The sequence below is a fragment of the Lepisosteus platostomus genome, chromosome 14, assembly GCF_059453375.1.
Source record: "Lepisosteus platostomus isolate fLepPlt1 chromosome 14, fLepPlt1.hap1, whole genome shotgun sequence".
Taxonomy (NCBI): Eukaryota; Metazoa; Chordata; class Actinopteri; order Semionotiformes; family Lepisosteidae; genus Lepisosteus; species Lepisosteus platostomus.
This window is the reverse complement of record NC_142624.1, coordinates 19,324,801-19,347,525: the sequence shown is the minus strand read 5'-3', so window position 1 is coordinate 19,347,525 and position 22,725 is coordinate 19,324,801. Positions and strand designations below refer to the sequence as shown.

At 37.2% G+C, this 22,725-nt stretch overlaps 1 protein-coding gene across 10 annotated transcripts in view; it reads right to left on the bottom strand.

Annotated features, from left to right (window-relative positions):
• obsl1a (obscurin like cytoskeletal adaptor 1a) overlaps positions 1 to 14,460 on the bottom strand; it is a 69,304-nt gene extending 54,844 nt beyond the window's left edge. For 8 of the 10 annotated variants that reach the window (XM_088607379.1, XM_088607377.1, XM_088607381.1 and 5 more), the window contains exons 1-2: positions 13,972 to 14,170; positions 10,859 to 12,009 (exon numbers count right to left, since the gene is read on the bottom strand). In XM_088607379.1, the coding sequence (XP_088463505.1) occupies positions 10,859 to 11,873 (1,015 nt within the window). In that variant the 5' untranslated portion in view covers positions 11,874 to 12,009; positions 13,972 to 14,170. Of the gene's footprint in view, positions 1 to 10,858; positions 12,010 to 13,168; positions 13,201 to 13,971 lie in introns of all 10 variants that reach the window. The other 2 variants (XM_088607374.1, XM_088607375.1) reach the window with 2 other exon arrangements.
• Between the last annotated feature and the right edge of the window lie 8,265 nt (positions 14,461 to 22,725).

Below are 22,725 nucleotides of genomic sequence, written 5' to 3'. Positions count from 1 at the left end.
TCAGCCTTGTCACGACTCGTACCTTCTCCCGTAAGCAACCTGGCATTCCCACGAGTGCTTAATTCCACACACATCCAGGAACTCATTTTTCAACCACATCTCTCTCTCTTCAATATTTAAACACTCTTCACTGGCTTACCTACGCTCACTATTGAGAAGTCTTCCATAGCTTTCTCTTGTGCGTGCTACTATTCTCGACCTGACTCCTTTGACTACCCGACCTGGTTCTCCTACTTTTGACTTCACTCTTGCCTAACGACTTCGATTTGGAATATTGGATTTACTTTTGCTCATACTACCTTCCTCACGGCTTCACACGGGGGTCCAACAACTCACCCCTTTCAGAAATCCTGACAAGCCTATACTGTTCTGTGCTGTTAATAATTCCCTTGGACAAATGTTCTTCTGTAGAAATCTCATAAGTATGAGATTTGAGGCTATATCACCCAGGATCTAGAGACAATGATCCTGTGTTCGGTACTTGCAGTTCTCAGATTCAACACAAGAAATAATGTACACATTGATCCAAAGGAATGTCTTGTTTACCATAGTTAGTTTTACCATAATTAACTTATTGGTAAATCATTAAGAGTCATCCACAGTTCAGGAACACATGATAAAAACAAGTTAAGAAGGACACATGAAAAGAAGGGATGGAAATTGAGAGGAGAGAAGGGGACAGAAGAGTTGTTTGGATCAACATTAAAGAACAGACTCTAGTTAAGTACAGTATTTTAAGAGAGCTAACCATTCTTTAGTTTAAGAAAATTGATTTCCCTTATAACAAATACCTAGGTTAAAAATGGTCTCTCCTGGATGCATTTTTTAAAATTGGGAGATTCACTTTGTAGCATCTGGACTAGAATAGAATAGAGATTTAAATCTAGGTCATATTCTGTTTTGTCTAGAAGGCATGTTTATCTCTGTAGTTAGCCTGCGTAGGTATTATCTACAAATTTGAATACTTGGTAGCAGTCCGGGTTTTCTTTTATTTGGTTTGTCAGGACATAGAGACTCCTTGTTTGTAGATAGGGTAACTGTTTTATGTTGTATTCTTTAGTTAGTGTCTGATTTATTACTCTTTCACTAAAGCTGTGTCAGAGAACACAAATCTCAAAGCCTCTAACTATACCAACCTCTCAGTTATATTCTTGGCATACTGTATCTTTACAATTTGGGGGTTATGATTATTATTAATAATTAGTGAATATATTTGTTTTGATTTTGTTATTTTCTTAAAACTCTGTGTGTAACAATTTTTAATCTGGTTATGAGTGGAAAAGACGTTGCTGAGACTGAACTTACTCTTGCATATTAAATGAGCATGATTAATTGTCCATTTCATATGTAAGTTTTCCTACATTGATAGTCTCACTGCTTTCTGCTTCTTCTAACTGCTTGAATGATTAAGGTTTTAAATTCAATAGATGAAGAAAAGTTAATGGACTGGATACTTACTCTTCAGAGACAGATACAAGCGAGAAAGAGAAAGGTCAGGAGCATTATTGAAATGGTAAATGTCCATCAACTAATATGTATTTTACAGACACAGACAAGTGATAAAAATGATTTAATAACACACTTGTACTGAACTTTTTTTGGCATGTCCTTTAGTCTTGGCTTTGATGCATGGACTCAGGTGTTCCATTGAAAATATTATAACTTTTAATTAAATGTGTTTTTATTTCTGTTAAATTTTTTTAAAAAAATATTTAATATTTTTCTTTAATTTTCAAAGCTTTTTAAAATTTAGCCACTACCCACCTTTCTTTGGATATGCACAGAACACACATTTTCTGATAACATTACATGAGCCAACAAGATGAACCTACAGTACATTGCTCAAGTGACACAAGTTCTCATAGATATGCAGACCGCTTATCTGTTTAAGAAGGGGTTCTCATTCCTTGCTGCAAAAATGACAAAGTACTGCAGTCTAAAGCCGGCGTCACACTACAGGACTCGACACAACTTAGTCGGAGAGAATGTCAAATTTTACTGCAGTTGCTGAATCTCGCTGCCTTTTCTGTCCTAGAGGGTGTCAAATTATACAACTAGGAATCGCAGGGGGTGACTAATTACATGATTCCCTCACGACTTTTCATCACAGTTCCAAACCTTGCATTGTGCCGTGAAAGTACTACAATTTCACCTCATTTTATCCGCCATTTTGGTATTTTGTGGAGCACACCAGAAAAAGAGGAGGAGCACCACACGAAAGTTAACAAACAACAAGCACGAAATGACAAACACGAAACATCGAACAGACATCTGTGTGTCTCCAAAGTTCGATGATCCTCTCCTCCCCACAATCCAAAACACTCACTTTCCTTCTTTCCTTGCAGCCGCATTGTATGCATTGTACTTCAGGTTGAGCGCACATTGGCTGTTGACTGTCACAGACATAAGAGTCCACCCCTACGACTTGTGACGCAGAGAGTCGTAGGGGCTGTTAAGAGCGCTATGACTGAGTCACTGGAGGTGTCACAATACACAACTGACGGTAGTGGGCGCACGCTGCGACTCTCTACAACTCACTGTGATTTTCTTACGATTATGTAAATGAAGGCTACGACTGAAAATCCTAGAAAAAGTCATGTAGTGTGATGCTGGCATAAGCCCAGCCTATGACGGATGCAGACTTTAACAGCCCCTGATACAGTAAAGCTCCATTTAGGCAAACAGGTACCTAAAATAAGTTTTGGAACTAGTACTATAGTATAGTAAGGCATTGTCAGCCATGACATTCTTAAAACCCTCATGGCAGGTAAATTCACGGTTGGTAAATTTAAGATTTTAGGGGAAAAAATAAGAGTTAGGGGTACTGAAGTCAGGATTCAGCCTATTAAAATCCTATTAAAAACATTTTTAATCAATAATCATATACTGTAACATCAGAAGAAAGAGAAACATCAATAACATCAGAAGAAAGAGGAACAACATTTTGGAAATAATTTTGTAAATTTCTAAATGAGTTTCTTAGCTTATCGCAGATTTAGATAACTTACCAACACTGGTGTAAGCTTAGGAGCTATTTTAAATAATGTATTGTTATTTGAATAATGAGTTTTATTGCATAATCAAATATTAATAACCATAAAAGCCCAATGCAATAATATACAATAATGTATGCAGAACACTTAAGAATCTTAGAGAAACTGTGGACATGTCTATTTGGAAAGGAAGCAGACTGAGCCAACACAAGTTCAGACTGTGTGGTTGTTCTCTTTCTCCTCTCTCTTGAACAGAACTCTCGAGCCAGCATGCTTCACATCTCACAGATGCTTCTCGAACTCAGGAATATTCAACACTGGGAGCTGCACAAGGTAAAATACAGAAAATTCCAAGTGGATACTCAGAATTAAATTTGCGTATAGAAAGTTACCGTCTTAACTTTCTGTCACTGCATATGCAAGAAATTCTTAAAATTAAGAGTAGACAACCACTGTGCATGTGTAAGAATGCATTTTAAATGATGAGCTTGCAATTAATTTGAAAGACAAGCTAAGTCTTAAAACCATGAACTACAACTTATGCCACCTATGAATGATATGATATGGGAGTTCTATAAACAAGATTAAGTCATGGGTAGGAAATAAACTGTTTGCAGCTGACACCATGATACAGTACCAGACAGTTGTAAACTAGAGAACGTGAAATCAATATAGCAGACATATATGTACTATGGCTTAAGTAATTATGCTTAAACAAGCTTTTTCCTGTTGGTTTCAGCAAAATGTTATGGCCATTTCATAATTCAATATGAAGAAATCATATTGATTTTACTTTATAAGAGTATGAATAAGGTAAAAGTGGATTTGTGCAATGTGTGCTGTGTATGTGTACAGTACATGTAATACAGTATGAGTTGTTTTTGTGTTTTTGATGTTTTTATTTGGGCTGCAATGGAGCAAATTCCAATAAACTTTGGGGTAATGTCTGAAATGACTTTCTGTCATAATAATATAGATTAATTAATGTGATTTATATAACACTTTTCAGGACAAAGACCTGAAACTGGTTTACATCTAAGAAAAAATGCACTTTATGAATCACATTGAAAAAATTAATTATTTTTCATATGATAAATTAAAAACAGCCCTATATATTGCAGAATTAGGAAATATACTGTATATGTTACTTAAAGGCAGAGAGCCCATCTGGCCAAACAATCCTTGGGGCATTTAGGGTTCTGTGAATTTTAATGTCATTACACATTACAGCTTTACTGAATTGAACGTTCTTGCTTTATTACCATCATAATTGTCATTAGCCTTTTTAATAAAACACAGAAATGATTAGAGGACTAAAATAGTTTTCCCATATGAGGGAAAAAAATGCTCCAAAATATATTTGCGTTAAGTTGGACTTTAAAACATGTAGGTTGCTGTACATTGGAAGGATATCTGAGACATATCATTTGAAATACAACACATATGGTACATGAAACACACCATCTTCAGCATTTGCCTATATTCTCGTACAAGACATTTTATGGTTTGAGGTTCTGACAAGACAGAGCTTCTTCTCTGAACTACATTCCACAGAAGGTAATTGAGAATGACCTGCTGTCCACAGGTCAATAATCAATCAGTATGAGACCAAGAAACTGAGCCTTCCAAATAGCTGTCAAATTTTGCGGGCTTAAAATAATAATAATAATAATAATAATTGCTTACACTTATATAGCGCTTTTCTGGACACTCCACTCAAAGCGCTTTACAGGTAATGGGGACTCCTCTCCACCACCACCAATGTGCAGCATCCACCTGGATGATGCGACGGCAGCCATAGTGCGCCAGAACGCTCACCACACATCAGATATCAGTGGGGAGGAGAACAGAGTAATGTAGCCAATTCATAGAGGGGGATTATTAGGAGGCCATGATTAGTAAGGGCCAATTGGAAATTTGGCCAGGACACCGGGGTTACACCCCTACTCTTTTCGAGAAGCGCCCTGGGATTTTTAATGACCACAGAGAGTCAGGACCTCGGTTTTACGTCTCATCCGAAGGACGGCGCCTGTTTACAGTATAGTGTCCCCGTCACTATACTGGGGCATTAGGACCCACATGGACTGCAGGGTGAGCACCCCCTGCTGGCCCCACTAACACCTCTTCCAGCAGCAACCTTAGTTTTTCCCAGGAGGTCTCCCATCCAGGTACTGACCAGGCTCACACCTGCTTAGCTTCAGTGGGTTGCCAGTTGTGAGTTGCAGGGTGATATGGCTGCTGAAAAAAGCTAGGAAAGCTTCTGTTGTGCACCAGAGGGTTAAAGGACTGGAGTAGGAGGTGACTGATCGATGAGCCTGTGGACTCATGTTTTGGAGCTGGTAAGCAGATTAGCTGCCCAGTTGTATTTATAGAGCAGGATCTCAAGAAGTCTAGTTAGAGCTCAGACAGATCTATGCATTTCTTTCTTTTCTTTATTGTAAGGGTTTGAATAAATCCTGAATCCTTTTTACATCTGTGTTGAGTTGAAGTGTTCTGTGTAAAAGTCTCTGAAGTACTACCAGAAATCCAAATCTACCACACTGAGCTGATAAAAGTCTGTTCATTACAAAATCTGTTGTTTTTAAGCAAATTCTGGTCTGATCTTGTTCTGTCTCCAATTTTTCTATAAATTCAGCAATAGAGCATATTACCACTGACAACTTATTCCTTAAACAGAGACTGAAAAGATGTTACTTCATTAACTAAACAAGGTTTTTTCATTAACTGAAAGAAAAATTCCTAGAAGACCTTCCTAGATGAGCCACAAATTTCATTTAATAACAAATAAAATTTTGAACTGAAGGTGAACTTTCAACCGTGAAGTGTTCTACAACCCATTTATACGGTTCAAGTTTAACTAGTTTAACACTATCTTAATTCCTATTTTTATGCCTTGATTCCTTAATTTATCTTAATTCATTTTGGATTCCTTTAATCTCCCGATTTTTGCAAAATGTTAAAATCTTTGTTATGGCCTTTATCAGAACATTACACAAAGTGCATCTGATCCCAACCTCAAGACACTGACACATACAGTATATAGCTTTGGAAACTAAACTACTTCACAGATCTGTCTGTTGGGAATTTATGGTACGTCAATGGTACTGGCCCACTCAGGTACATTTAAAACTCCCAGTGTGCATTTCAGACAATTAAGATGTCTCATTATTGCTGCAGTCTATAGGAGATTTAAATGCCTTAATGCAGCAGGTGCCAAATATCAGACAGATTACAAGAACAGCTGGCCTTATTGATGCATTTGTTCCCTTCAAGCTTATACTCTATGTGGTTGGGGATGGATTTTCTTTTAACATTTTATAAGCGATGCACATGCTGCAAAGAAATATTTTATAAATGTTTAGTGTCTTTTAAATAAAATATACATTTACTAATATAAATCAGGAAATTTCCCCTTTCACAGAATTTTGAATACATTTTGAGCTGTATGTCAGATCCTGCTTATTGAAAAAAAAATAGCCCTTGACTTTCATCAGGGGAATCTCTCAGACTAATGTATTAAAATAGGTGATAGATATACTGTCGATTACTAATTTTTTTTTTCTCTGAACCTTCAAGATGACAGTCAATTACTATATACATTACACTGGCTTCCTGTTAAATCTAGGCTGGACTTTATAGTTTACCTCCTCATATACTGTATAAGTCACTTAATACTCTCCAATATTAACTCCAGGTTATTTTAAGGATTTATTGAGTGAGTGCAGTCACTTAATATGACAAGTGTCTATTCTGTCTCGATTTACCAATATGTACCCTACCAATACATAATGCGAATCAGGCCTTCACGTGAGCAGCTCTAATTGCCCTAATTCATTAGAGACTCTGAACTTATTTAAAGACTAATTTTTTAATCTTTAAATGTAGAGTTTAGTTCCACTATTAATTTTATTTTCTCAGTTTACTGTATCTTTCTTTCTACATCTGTTACATGTATGTATATTACACATACACTGTTGTGCAATAAGTAAACATGTAATACTGACCAGTAACATTCACTTCTAAAGCTTCCGTGTTGTTTATATTGGCATCTGCTAAGTTCAAATATGTTTAAATGAGAGAATAATTATTAATAATTTAAATTAGCTTCAGCCTCCCTTCAAATGTAGAAAAGCAAGAAAAAGAGCAAGAAGTACCAATGAAATGCTTGGATGTAGTGTAGAATTTATAACAAGGAAATGAGAAAGAAAAAGAAAGTTTTGGTTACCACACTATTTTAAACATAAGAACTATGCTATTTCTTACACTATTTTCAGCATTACAGCATAAGCACAGTTAAAAACAAAAGTAAACCATTTGTCCCATCCATCTCACTTGATTTTGAAACATGTCTAACTGTCCTGTTCTAAACTCTGTTTATACTGTATTTTACATCCCCATAGTTTCTATTTTGTTTTAGTATTGACGTCCATTGGGTTGACTTTGTCAGTTCCATTTTTGGGATTTTAAATACTGTATGTGAATAAGGTCACATTATAGACTTCTTTGTTGAGACTTTCTTTCACATGTCAGTATACAATATTGACATTTAGCTCTGAAATGTATCTGGGTGCTCTTCTCTGGAATCATTCCAGAGTAACAATTTAGTTTTTGTAACATAATGACCAAAACCGTACCCAGTATTCTAACCGAGATCTTACTAGTGTAGTCTACAACTTTAATATAACTTGATTTAAATCATATGTATATCTTCAGATTCTGTTAACATTTTTATTTCTGTTTTTTCTGCACTGACTGGAAAATGAAAATAATTTATTAACATAAACACCTAAGTATTAGGTAGTTTCTTAAAGATTTGTTTTCGATCAAATATCTACAATTTATTCTTTTGCTGCCGGTATGTAACATTCTTAATGTATTTGTCTGCATGAAATCCTCCATTTTTTGTATAATCTATAAAAGTGACAGGTTTAGATTACTTTCTTATAGTAATCTAAATTACTATAATAATCTAAATTACCACGATTTACTACTAATTACTACTAGTCTAAGTAACTAGTTATCTAAATTACTACTTTAATCTAAATGATTAATTGTAACCTGGCAATGATAGTTGTGAGGACTGCAAAAAATAAAATCTGGCATAGATTCAATGAAAGAGAAGGAGGAAATCTGAGATCTTTGAGGGTTAAGATCAGAATCACAGAGAACCTGAGAGGGACAGGGAAACCCCAACGATAACTCCAGTCAGGACATAGCCAGTAGCCAGTTGTCCTTAGTTGACTAAGGGAGTAACAGCTTGTGTCTCAGTAAGAATAGACTTGTTTCAAGGTACGCAACTCAGAGAGTTGTCTATTCAGATCTGAATAGAAGTGGTGGTCAAATATGGGTAGAGTGGGAAATTGGTTCACTATAGCTGAGCTCAATCAGATTCGGAGTTCAGGTCTCTTAGGGTTAAACACACATCAGCACTCAGTGGAAGACTGTTCTAGCTTCCCACTAAGCACTGAAGTCGGGTTAGGCACTATAATTATAGGAAGACCGAAACAGGGAGAATAAAAGTAGTTGCAGAGTTGGCTGTTGTGATTTCAGGTTCCAACAGTAAGGTAACGATTGTGTTCGAGTGGACCTGGCCAAGAGGGATCGACTGTGAGAGGATTTAAAACTGCTACTACCAGAGTAATGGAAAACAGACTAGTGTTCTTTCTTCTCATATGTACCTAAAAGGGGGCTACAGTTAACATCAGCTGACTACAAAGCTTGGAGCGGATTTAAATTATCCTGAAAAGGATGTAGTAACAGTAATTGCTTATAAATCCTAGAGGGGAATCCGGAAAGGAAAAAATAATTAGGTATGATTAACAGGTTAAAATCATCTGGTTATAAATCCTGCAAGGGGGGTGAAGAGCAGTGTTTAGTCTATGTCTATGCGCAGAGGGCTATGAGTGAAGGGTTAGGGATGCTGAAGTAGGTAAATCCATTGACAAAAGAGAGGTGGATAGAAAAGGAACAAAAGAACCCACCAGCAAGGGAAGAATCTTCCCTGGTAGGACATACTGTGTCTCGTGATCCTCGTGTCAGCAGTAGATGATAGTTTCCTCAAGATGATAGTTTCCTCAAGAACGGGAAACAATAACACTAAACTACACTTGAAGTAGAGGACATTCAATGACATCAGACAGGTTCTCGCCTTTAATTACAGTATATTAGGTTAGGGAAAACTGAGTGTACAGTTCTGGTGTGTGCATGTTCTGGGAAAGGGTTAGAGACATTAAGTCACACCAGAGTTACTTAATGACAAGACCATTGAAAAGAAAGCTGGTCATAGGCCACAGAAATGCCACAGCCCTCACAAATTAGTATTAGAGGGCACCAAATCTCTAAGGTCCCAAAGCTAATGTGCATTACGTAAATGTGCTGCACTTCAGTGGTGGATGTATTGGGTCCCCTGCTATACTGTATGTAAACCATTTTAGGATCCTTTAAAATGAAATGCACTATATAAATAAAAATAATTCAATTTTTGATTGAATACTCTATTCCAAATGCTCTATTTTTACAGCAGCAAAATCATAGTACGAGAAGCAGAGCAAGACCTTAAGGACCTAATCTTAGCAAAGAAGAGTCTGATGTTAGTTATCATCTAAAAGCCTATTACCATATACTTTTGATGATCTTCTAATTTTGTTCTAATTATTATTTCCCAAAACAATTGGTCAATAATTAGTTTAGTTTCATCACCATGTTTATAGAAGACTTGCTAATTGCATTAGCAATTTTCCTGTCAAATGGGCCTTACCCCTCTCTTGAATTACTGAAATAATTTTGTTTAAGAAAATATAGTTTTCTTGTTTGCTATCTCTTTGTTACTCAGTTGAAATTTGAAGTATACTATCTGGTCCCAAACATTTGCTGTAGTGTAGGCAGTATAAAGTAAAACAACCAGATTAATTGCTGATCTGATAGTCATTTAATGTCTAATACATGATGATTCCACGTCTGATACAGGTTAAGGTAATTGAATATTTTTAGCCTAGAGCAGTGTAGGAACTTCAGGTATTGAAAATCCTAAGAAGTAGTGAGTACGTCAATCCAGGGAATGTCTTCAGGAACATTATAGATACACGTATTTTGGAACTGACGTTAAGAACATGGGACTTTGCTGGACTCAGGACAGAATCAAGAGTAATTTATTTTAAAATAGTATATGGGTTTACAAATCCCTTTGCCATCTTGGTGAATTTGATTGAGTAAACAAAAGCACTGTTTGGATTATTGAATAATTAATCTAAAACCAACCAAACAAGCTAAATGAATGGCCCTGTTGGCTACCTTTCACCTATCTTTCTTTTGTTCTCTTGCTTTAAAACGTTTTTTTAATTGTTTTATTTATTTTATTAAAATGGCTTTTTTATTATTTTCATTTTGAAAAGGATCCCTGAATTTAAATCAAAGGGATTATTAGAAAATATGTGTAATAGCGTTCTACTATCTTACATCTTCTAACTTCATTTCAATGAAGAACACCTGACTTTCTTTCCCTCTGATGTTCTCTGTCTTGCTCCTAATACAAGTGACAAAAAATGTATATGCTGTTTGGGGGGTCATTACAACTTAAGAAAATATATACAGTATTCTAGCAAAATCATTGCATACGATAGTTATATTTTTCATTACAAAAGTTAAATCCTGTGTGAAACATTACAAGACATGAAGAAACATAACTCAAATAATAGTGATTTTAAAATATTTTGTCTATTCTTGTAGACAATCAATTTGTAGTTTTAAATTTTAGTTCCTAACCCCTGCATTTTAGTTCATTCTTTGTTCGTTAGATGAGTTAGTTCACCTAACTAGCCTTGTTCATGTCAGTAAAGACTACAAGTAGTGCTTGAAATAATACATACCTTTAACAGTGAGATGCACAGCACTAAGAGTCTGGCCTGCAGTGTTGGAGGCTGCACAAACATAAAGCCCATTGTCCTCTTGCTTGCAATAGAGCACTTTCAGCGTAAAGTAACCCTCCCGGTCTTCATACAAGAGGTAACGTCGCCCAGACAATATTAACCTTCCGTCTTTCCTCCATACTATTTCTGGTTTGGGCTTTCCTGTGACATAGCAGCGGAACTTGGCATGCTTGCCTTCTGTCACTGCAAACATTTTCACTTTTGCGGAGTTAGGTACAGGGTCCTCTTTTTGTCGTATGGCGATTTGACGTCCTCCTCTCTGCTTGCCTTGGTGGGGCTTCCAGTGGCCATTTGCGTACCCATTGCGAGTTGCCTCCTCTTCATGGCCTGGTCCGGCATCCACAAGCAGGACAGCCCCAGCCAATTCCTCTCCATACTCATTCCTAGCCCGACAGGTATAAACTCCTCCGTCTGGTGCACGGGTCTTGAAGAGTTTCAGCTGGAACCAGCCCCCATCTTGGTAGCTCACACTATAATGTGTGCTTTCAAAAATTTCATTCAGTTTTTTGCCATCTTTCTCCCAGATTACCTCTGGTCGGGGCTTACCCCACAGCTTGCAAGAGAAGACAGCGTCCTCTCCTCGGCCTACACGAGTTGAGAGGGGCTTGATAAGGAAGCGTGGCTTATTCTCCTCTTGCAGTTCTCTCTGCTGCGCCTCTCCCTCCACTTTCAGAGTGGCTGCTGCATAGGTCTCCCCAATGCTGTTTTTGGCCTTGCAAATGTATTGTCCACTGTCCTCAGCATCCACCCTTGAGATGATGAGGTTGTAGACATTGCCGTCCTCAAAGAGACGGTACCGGCCCTCAGGCTGAATCTGCTCATTGTTCCGTTCCCATATGACAGCTGGCCGCGGATCCCCTCCAATCTGGCACTTCAGCACTGCATCGGTACCACACTGAACCACCACGGGGCGGGGATACGCTAGGAAACGTGGAGCACCTCCAAAGACATCCATCTCTGCTTGTTTGCCAGCTTCGTCTCACACTGGAATCCACAGGCATGCAGTCTCTTTCTCTCTGAGCCACAAATGTAAGGCCAGACTGCACGCCTCTCGTCCTCACTCTTGTTTCACACCTTGCAGGCCCACTGAGCTGTGAAAATAAGACAGGGCAAATTGTATGTTGCCATCCTCACTGTAGGCTATCAAGGCTATTGAGACATTTTTTTCATTACTGGATGTCATGTACAGTATAAAATAACATCTCATAGGATAAAAAAAAGTTCAATTAGGTACCTGGAATTAGTTTAGCAGGTTTCATAAGTCCTTCTTAAATCATCAGTTTCTAAAAACTGGAAGCATATGTTTGTCGGCAGTTTAAATTCAGGAGTGCTCAGCTCTTTTGTAAGGATATGTGGGTTTATTAATTGATCAAAATACCTCCTTATCTGGCCTGTCTGAATTTTCAAAATCTTCAGAAATTAGTTTTTTAATAAATAACTTTAATAACTGTTAATGTTTGTTCTTTGAAACACCTTTTATATATTCTACATGCATATACTGTACATTAACAAGCTGCACAGTAGTAAATTGTTGATTGCATCTGCAGGGGGGTGTAGCATTTAATGTTTCAATATTTACAGTTCCTGTTAATAAGAAATCAATGGGAAAATATTTATAAAACATAAGGATAACCCATATTATAAATCCAATAAATAATTATTGAAAACCTTAATAGGTAAAACTTTAAAACTTAAAAAAAGTGTTTTTTTTTTAACTCCCAACATATTCACTGCACATTAAGACACCTTTCTTTACTCTGAGTAGTTACCATGTGCTGCTGGGTTAGGCAGTGTGAGTTGGGAAGAGGGCTTTCGGCTCCAAAGTTGTGGGTTGTATTTCATCAGAACTTTTACTCCCCAGCACTTTTCAAATTACGGTTACTCTCCATGTCAGTGGAATCTAAACCAGCATGTCTAGAGGTGAATGGCCTCTCATCCTGTTGCAACAGAAGCTACAGCATATCCTAAACAGCTGGTCCTGTATTTCAGTGAGAAAGCACTTAAAATAGTATGCCTAAATAAAGACCTGTGCAGGGGCTTGTGTCAGGTATCACAAAGCACACTCCAAACATGCACAAATGCAGGCTTATTTCTGGAGTATTTCTACCAGCAATGTGGAGTCAAAATATTTTCAGCACCCCGCCTTCCATTCCCTATTGGTTACATAACGATGAAGATTTGAACTACAGTCTAAAATCCACAATCAAAAGAAAGTGTTCTTGCCTTTTACTTAAAATGAAAGGAACAAACCTCAGCTCCTCCAGGTAAAGGTTTATTCCATGCTGAAAGGAAAAGAAAAGAGACACAGCATTTTAGCTTTGGAGCCTTCTTCAGGTGTCTCTTTTCTTTTCCTTTCAGCATGGAATAACCTTTCGAATTTACCTGTTCGTTTGCAGCCTACATCAGCTACCTACTGTACTTGAACTTTTTCTGAATAAGGCCACCTAGTATGGCTTTTATCTCGCTGTTGTGTGTGGAGTAGAAAGGACCTCTCAGTCTATCCCCTTGTCATCTCAGTTTATAGTTGTCTTCTCAAGTTTGCCTGAAGCAGCTGTGGGTAAGCTCTCATGCTGCTACCTGCCAGAAGTCACTCCTGAGTCAATGCTAGTTTATCCCCTTTTAGAAAGCTCACGTTGTGATTCCCTTCTCTTCAGGACAGCTGCCCTCTCAAGGAAAATGATCCCCACACCGGAGTCCTAGGGGTTCCTAATCTCCAGTATGTTAATCATACTGTACGTCTGAGTTTCCCGCTGGGTCACAGAGCAAAACTGCAGAGCAAAGAATAGCTCTGTAGTATATGGAATCCCCCACAACCAACCTAGAATATTCTAATCATACAAATCTTAAGTGCAGTTATTTCCATGTGGTCAGATTGTCCAAATCAAAACCAATTGCTACTGTATATTAAATGATGCAGAAAAATCAAAATTATTTCATTTTTTAGGATTAAAATTATCAATGTAATTTGCAGCATGTTACTCACACAAATTATTTTTACCACTCATCTACAGTTATTCAAGACATAGGATGGGTTAAGAAGATTATAAACTTACATAAGAGAGCTCCTTTCAGTTATCCTCAAGTGGTTGTGTCTTCAGTCATTTGCCAAGGAAACACAGCAGGCTTTGAAAGACGCTCCAGCATTTAATGTTTGATTAGCCTCTGTATCTGTCACTCTGACAACAAAAATGTATCTAATTAGAATGGCGTACAATCCTGGTACGTCTGTTCTCCCTCTCTTTAACAATCTACATCTGTTTCTTGTCCTGTTTATCTATTACTTCCTTTTTTTATTTTGAAGAAATTACAATCCTTTAAAAAAACCTTTTCCCATTTGTTTCAGTTTTCCTTCATTCTTATCGATTCCATTCAATGAGACCTGGCATGACCATCTTGCATTCTTTTTCTGTAGACCACAGTATGCTGTATACGGCAGTCCCTTGCTCCCTTGGTCTCCTATATCGATAAGTCCTGAGACACCCTGAGTGTCATTGTTCATGGAAGACCGTTAAATGCTTTTGCAGCTGCTGCTGTCCCCTAAAAATACCAGTAGCCTTGATGACAGCAGTGGAGATAAGTCAGGCCCTTCCATTCACCCACTACCCGTGTCTAAAGATAGAACAAATGTCTGGATGGGAGCACATTGCTTAGCTTACTTGAGACCTTGCAATAAAATCTAAGGAGAACAGCAGCCTAAAGCCCCTAAGGACATTTAGCACCAATCAAACTAACATCCTGTATCTTTTGTTATGATAAAACCAATTACAGACTTGCCACTATGTGAGTCAGTAATAATTAATATTCCATTATTGTTTTTTTATTGTTATCCATTAACACAGTTGTCTAGTGCTTTGTTGCATAACCTCTAAAATTGAAATATGGGCATTACAGGGTATTTACAGAACTCCAACATTAATTGGAGTATGTAAATCTAGGACATAAAACATATTACTAGATGTACAATAGCATTTACCGATACTTTGTTTTCTTAACCAGGAACAAGTCTCAGAATTGTTGAACTGCTTTGTAAATTGCCAAAGAATTCAAGGGACACTGAAGCTGAAAACATAAGGGATATTTATCTTGTGTTTTAAGCAACCTGTTACATGCACCTCAGTAATAATGGGTTTTGCTTCTTAATAATGTCAGTTTTGTTTGATTTACAGTTATTTGTTTTTTTATAAACCTGGCAGTCTGGTAACATAGCAGAGACAGTGTGATTTTGTTTTGTGTGGTTTACAATAACTACAAAATATAGTAATTCTTTTTAAGCATATTTCATATAAATGGCTTGATATTTCAGGGGAAAAAATAATTGTTTTCAACAAGGTTCTGTTGTTTTTATTTAACCATATTTCACTAAGTGAATCATCTTCTTCAGAAGCTTTAAAATATTTTACTGGAGGTAATGTTATTTAGATTATTATTTATAAAATGCACAACAAGCAATCTTTCTAAATTTCTCTGTGATCTTTATTTTATGAATTAAAAATAGTCTAGTAAACATTCATTTAAAAAGGATTTAGAAGAAATTTGTGTAAATGTCAGGATCTTTATAGTCTGGATAGTTTGAGTGAAACCAAACTGGTATTAATGAATTATTAACCCCTCCAGTTGTAGTATTTGTCAGTTCCCTGGTTTCATCTGTGCTGAGAAAAAAAATAGACATTTGTTCAAATGTGGAGGGCATCTCTGCTCTCAATTATAGTGTTAGCAATTACAGTATAGTTAACTGACAGCACCATCTTTTACCACTTTCCATTGATAAGAACAGAAAAAAGTCTTTTTTTTAAAATGATGTCGCATTACAGTATGTTAATTTTAACCAGTTTGAGGCTGACAGCATCTTGAGCAAGACATTCTTTAATCAATTTGAAGAATAAGATTCTGATTTTTAATACTACTGTGCCAAATAAATCTAATCTACTTTAGTACATAACTCTTGTCCTCTATAAATAGCACTGGATCCCAACAAAATCTATAGTGAACTACGTTAAGCACCTGCTCATGTATAGAATGGTATATGTTCAGATTGTATTAGGAATATATTGGCTGAATACAGTCCAGCTTTTAACCTTAGATCTGATCATACCCTCCTTTGTACTCTTCTGATGACCTTGCTTTATGCAATGGACAATACAATCTTCTCTTTTGAGCTGATCTCTCAGCTGCCATGGCTTTATGGAAGGAGTCACTTTTTCCATCTTTAATGCCAGGATCCCCACACAAACACTCTGAAGTTTCGGAGAGAGTCTCTGCAGCCATCCAAGTCTTGTGGTCAGTCTCCTCAACACCCAAAGTTTATTATTATGAGCTGTCCAACAACACATCCCAGCTTAAAAGGTACTGCTTTATCCAGATTTCTTAGCAGAAATCATTTAATCTTGTTAGCCACCAGCATCAGCAACAGTAGTCACCCATGTAGACACTTCTAGGTGTCTTTTTAGAGTTTAAATCTTTAAAGAGTTGTAAGGTCCCAGCATTTTGGCCATCACTAAGATTCATGTGTGTCTGTAACAATGATGTGAAATTCTGGGCTCAGACTAGTGGTGTTTTGTGTGTGTCTGTTTTGTTGGTTTGTAATGTTCTTCAGTGGTCTTGCCCACCTCTGTCAATAAATGTGATGTTGAGAATTTAAAAATATCACACGTCCCAAAAATGAAATCCCAAAGGACAGTTTATTTACAAGGGAAACAGAAACTTACAAGAAAATACAAACTTGTAAGACACCCCTAAAAGTGAGATGGAAAACAAAGTTTCAGTGAAGAGATGTTACAAAACAAAGTGAAATAAGATAATCATTTCTCTTAGCTGTCACCATAGACATGAGGTACTAGGCTTAAGAAACATACTGGCTTAAAAATGCGAAATGCTTCAGCCCTCTCACATTATACACCCAACTGCTACAGTTGACTCACATTTAAAGACAGTTCTCTTCTCTCTTCTTCAGGCCTTGTCATTGGCATACAACTGTAATGCTGACAACAAAAAGTAAGAATTTGCATGTATTCTTGATAACTACTGGCTTCAAAATAATTTGTTTATATGAAATTGAGATCAGCTTGGAGGTGTTTGATGCTAATTGTGTTCCTTCTCCTTTACCCAGTGTCTCCTTCAGTACCTTGAATGCCAAAAATGATGAATGTAATCATGTCATATTCTGGATTTGTGTGTGTCTGTTTAGTTGGTAATGTTTCTCTATCATCTTAGTAACTCACATTGTTTAAACGAATAGTGCTGCAAATAGTGCTTCTCAAAAAACCTATATCTACTGTCACCGTAGACCACTTTGCTACTTTAATTTTAAAACATTATATAATTCACTTACCTAAACTAAGAGTTCAGGAATGAAAACCAGAGGTCTTTGGAGTTGAGGAATACATGGTCGAAACTGTTGCTCACCAAAAAGATTCCACAAGAAAGAAACTCATTTGCATAGAATCAACCCACATACATTATGATAGTATCCATGTATCAGTTAAAATGTGCAAATATATGGTGTGAGTGAGAGACTTTTGCATGCATATGTTAAAGAACCTCAGCTGTTTAGAAACTCAAGTATCTCAGACCTTCTTTCTAACCTCTCTCATTTCAGCCAATAGAAGTAATCTGATCTTATTTTAAAGTGAATCTAAGTTCCTGGCAATGAAGAGGTCAGCACTAGACATTTAGCAAAAAAGCGTTAAGATTAACAGACCCTTTTTTAAAACTGTATTGCCCACTGAAAAAGAAGACATTAGTAAACACTGTCTATTAATTAAACTCTATTTTAACCTAAATGTCTAAACAAACCCTCTACTGTGCTCTTTTCTTGTGCATTTAGAACCATTTAGAACCAGTTAGTGCAGTTTGCTTAAAAATTAATACCAAAACAAATCTGATGAGTAACATAATCTCAATTGTAGTAAGACATGTGAAGGAACGAAGTACCCTAAGATACAGCTGTGTTGTTTTCAAAATAAAATGCGTATGTGGTTGTCAGAACCCACTAGCTGCATTGCAGGTTAAGTAAATATTAATTAAACTCATTTAGTTCACTTTGGAAGTGATATATAAATAGCACCTTACAACAGTTGATAGGAATCTGGTTTACAAGTGTTCAATTACATTCTCAGACTTCAGTTAAGGTTTATCAGCAAATTAAGTGGTTGTGTCCGCATGTGCTGTCGCAAAATAACAGAAACACTATTTCTTACATGCCATGCAACCACCCATACATCATCTAACCTTGAGACACTCAGATGCCTCTGTGGAGTAAATATGCCATATCTCACAACTCAATAGATCTGCTTGATGCGTACCTTGAATTTTTCCAAAGTGTACTTATTTAAGGCTCAGCAATTTTCTTCCAAAACTAAACTTGGCCCAGTAGTGTACAGTATCTGTGTTCAGTGTGTTCATATCATCAACTTGTATTGATAGGTAAAACAGTAATTACCTTAATATTTACATGGTTTCTAAAATTTTAATAATTGTGTTATTCTTATCCATAATTACTGTTTTTCTTATTTACTTTTTCTCCCATAGTTTAATTTGAAAAGTTATGTCTGGGGTTTCCAAGTTGTTTAATGAGTAAAAGTAGCACTTGTTGAACAACTTAGACCTTGTATCATCAGCATGAATCATTAGTCAGTTGAAACCTGGAAAGAACCAAGGAAGAGGTCTTAGAAAATGTCCCTGGACATTTATGAGAATGCTGGTTGGTGGAATACTTGGTCTGATATACTGGTAGACAGATACACTGCTCTTCTCCCCAGGAGGGGTATCACTGAGTAAAGATGGAGAGGGACCTCAGGTCCTGCTAGCAGCTATCTTACTGCAATATGTAGGTGTGGGACACCTGGAGTGCGTTTAAGGGAAATAAATTCAATTACAGTCCTGACAACACCTGTCAAATAGTGTGGATGCTGTAAAAGGATGGGACTTGGTTTATTCACATTGAATCTTCAAGAAAATTAAGAACTGTCAGAAACAGCCCACGACAAGGAATGATTCTCTATTACAGACGTGAGAAGGCAGAACAGGGTTGCCGAAGGTCTGACACTCGAAATCATATTTAGGAGGAAAGGCCAGCAGAAAGGAAGAAGCTGCCATGTCCAGTACTGGTTCACTGCGATTGAGGGAACATACTGTACTACTGCACCTTGAAGCAGCACGGCTACTGAGCCAGAGAGGGGAACGATAAAAATTTACTTCTGCCCTGGCATAAACCTCCAGGGAGGGAGGCTGATAGCTGCTGTCCTAGCTAATGTCTCCAGATAGAGAGGATGACTCATTTACCAGAGTTTGAACCAGTGTCTGGAGGAGGGGTCCCAAATGTTTCCATGTCTGTGTGCCAAGGAGGAAGGCATACAGCCCTGGAAGATTTGCAGAGGTCCCCAGGATTTTCCTACCAAGAAGGGTGAAAGTGCAGAAGTTCCTAGCTAGTGATGCGCGGATCGGCTTTTTTTGACCCGCACCCGCCTGCAGTTGTGAGAAATGAACCTGCACCTGCCCAACCCGATCTAAAATATATTTTTTAACCCAAGCCTCCCAAATGTGTGATTTGCCAGGCCTGGACCAACCAAGGATCATGCCTGTGGACCAGAGGGAAGGTCAGAGATGGGATGAGGTCACCAGGTTAATTTTGTGCCACCAAATAGTCTCCTGAAAAAATGGAAACCACGTAAAGAGAAAAAAGATATTTGATCTAGGAGGGGTGGACATCCTGATGGACCTTACTCTTTTCTTACTCTTTTCTGGGTGAGAATAATTGTAGGATGCCACCTGCCCACAAGGTAGCTTCAGACTAAATTAATTAGAAATAGGTCACATCTGCTCAGGAGTGTTGGAATTCACGCACAGATAAATTAACAGGGTTATAAATATAAGGGTGCGTCTATCAAGAGAGAGAAAGATGGAGAAATGGATAGCTGGTCTTTGTGGTGAAAATTGAACAAAATTGGCAAACAAAGAAAATCCTCTGTCTCTGGCTAGTTAAGGGACTGTGACACAAGGGTCTGTCTCAATGATAAAAAAAACAACATCCAGTTAAAGAAATGCACATAAAAAAGGATATTAGGTTGAGAAAGAAAGGAACATCAGAATTCCATTTAAAATAAAAGAAATTTTCAAAATAACATTTGCTAATGAAAGGGAAATGGTTTAGGTATTAAATATTTCACTTAGTGATTACCAAGAAAGCAATCAACCTTAGCATGAGAAAAGAAAGCTTAACAGTATTAGTGCAGAATTGTTACTTCTGTATAAGAAGCAATTACCATGAGTATTATAGTATTTACTAATTGTAATCTACTAACTGTATTTAAGGAAACAGGTTGTTAACAAAATACTTCCAACTGTCAGTCAAGACAGACATAATACCCATTGACTGGCAATTTGCTAATATATTGTATATTGTGCACATTCATTAAAAGGGTGACAATGTCCAAGTTATTAAGAAAAAATAAATCTTAGTGCTATCACACAAGATTTTGGAAATGATAATTAGAACAAAATTAGAAGATCATTTATATGACACTAAGATTGTAGATGATAACCAATATGAATCTACAAACTCTTGCTGTATTAAGATTTAAGGTCTTGCTCTACTACTGACAGATGACATTTAATGTAGACAATTACAAAGTCCTCTAAACAGGCAGCAAAAACATAAAATAGGAAACATCTCTTGAAGAAACCACCTATTAAAAAGTTAACATCATTGTTGACATCATTTTCATATTCTTGACAATATGAAGAAACAGTACATATGCAAACAAAATGTTAAGATATATACTTAAAAGAATATAATTTAAATTATAGAATAGTAAGGTAATATTTTATAATGCTCTAGGAAGACCTCTATTAGAAGACAATGAGGACAATTTCCATCACCGCATTCCAAAAAAGATATAACTGCTCTGGAACCTGTCCAGGGAATAGCAACCAGATGCATTCCTCATCTTAAAGGAATGTTCTACATTGGTACAGACTAAAAGAGCAGAATGTTTTTAGTCTTGAACTGAGAAAACTACAAGTGGGCTGATTAAGGTATTCAAAAACCTCAAAGGCATTGACAAAGTCAATGCAATGAACACAACCTGAGTTCTTTTAAAATTTTAAACAGTATTTTTTTAAACAAAGGGCTTTGGGTGTACAAAGCAAGGTATTGTACAGTATATAACCACATTCTTGAAGCTGATACCCTGGTTTCTTTCAAGAAATGAGTAGATGAGATCGATACAACCAAACTAAAAAAAAACTTTATTATGTTATGTGTAAGAGTTTTAGCCGTAAGATGAGGTCATTAATAATGAGTTTCATTAGTAATGTTAATTGCCAATATAAAAGCGATATGATGCATCTGTGTTTTGGATTTGTAAGCTCTGTCCTCTTACTTATTTATATAGAAATATAAGTGAAAACTAAAGATTTGGGGTGGTATGCTGGCATAATTGTTAGCATTGCAACCTTGAAGCATTAGGGCCCAGGTTCAATTCTGGACCTACTGTAGGGCACTATCTGGGTGTAGTTTTTATATTTTTTTGTGCTCCCTGTGTTCGTGTGGGTTTCCTCCACTGGAAGGTTAATTGGCTTCTGGGAAAACTGGCCCTAGGTGTGAGTGTGTGTGTGTTAGTGTCTGCACTGTGATGGACTGGCATCCTTACCATGCTGTATGCTTCCTTGCTCCCGTTGGTTGCTGGGATAGGCTCTGGTTCCCCTGTGACCCTGAATTGGAAGAAGTGGTTAGAAAATGATTGGATGGATTAAAGATTTCTCTGTCCATTTATTTTTTAATTATTGGGCTTAGTCAAGCCCTGGGACAGTACACAGTACGGTACAACACCTCACCACATTCCTTTGTGTTACACCACAGAAAACCAGGGACTGACGCGGAAAGGTTTCGCTGATGTCTTTATTGTTCATAACTCCTAACCGACACAGAACAGCAAAAACCTGCCAAGGCACCTAAGTGCCGTAAAGGAGTAACTCCCAAACCAAAAGCGCAACAGTGTTGTAAACCCCAAACAGACAATGTGTGCAACATAACAGTCTGGTTTTGTGAATTGTGGTAATAGTAATAATTGCTTACACTTATATAGCTCTTTTCTGGACACTCCACTCAAAGCGCTTTACAGGTAATGGGGACTCCACTCCACCACCACCAATGTGCAGCATCCACCTGGATGATGGGACAGTAGCCATAGTGCGCCACAATGCTCACCACACATTAGCTATTAGTGGGGAGGAGAACAGAATGATGAAGCCAATTCATAGATGGGGAATATTAGGAGGCCATGACTGGTAAGGGCGAATGGGAAATTTGGCCAGGACACCGGGGTTACCCCACTACTCTTTTTGAGAAATGCCCTGGGATTTTTATTGACCACAGAGAGTCCCTGCTACAGGGTGCTGGCTAATGCATTGAAATGTGCCCTTTCAAACATCATGGAAGTATTTGTTTTTGCACCCATAGAAAACAAGTGTTTTACATTGATAACAAGTCCTTTTAATGCACACTGCAGAAAAATGAGTATTTGAACCAATAACACTTGTAGCATTTTTAATGTCTCTCTGTATATATGTCAAGGTCATTCTTTTCACGCTATTTAACATAAGAAGGCTTTGTAATGCTAACCTGTAGGTAGGCACTGTCAGACTTCTTCAATATAACCTGAATGATCACCTGTACACAAACCACTCAATATCAGTACATACCTGCGAGTGTAAGACTATTAACATTTTAAAAACAGTAATACATTGTTTTAAAAAAAAATCAGACTTTTTAAACTCATTCAGTCTAAATTACATTCAACCAGGCCAAT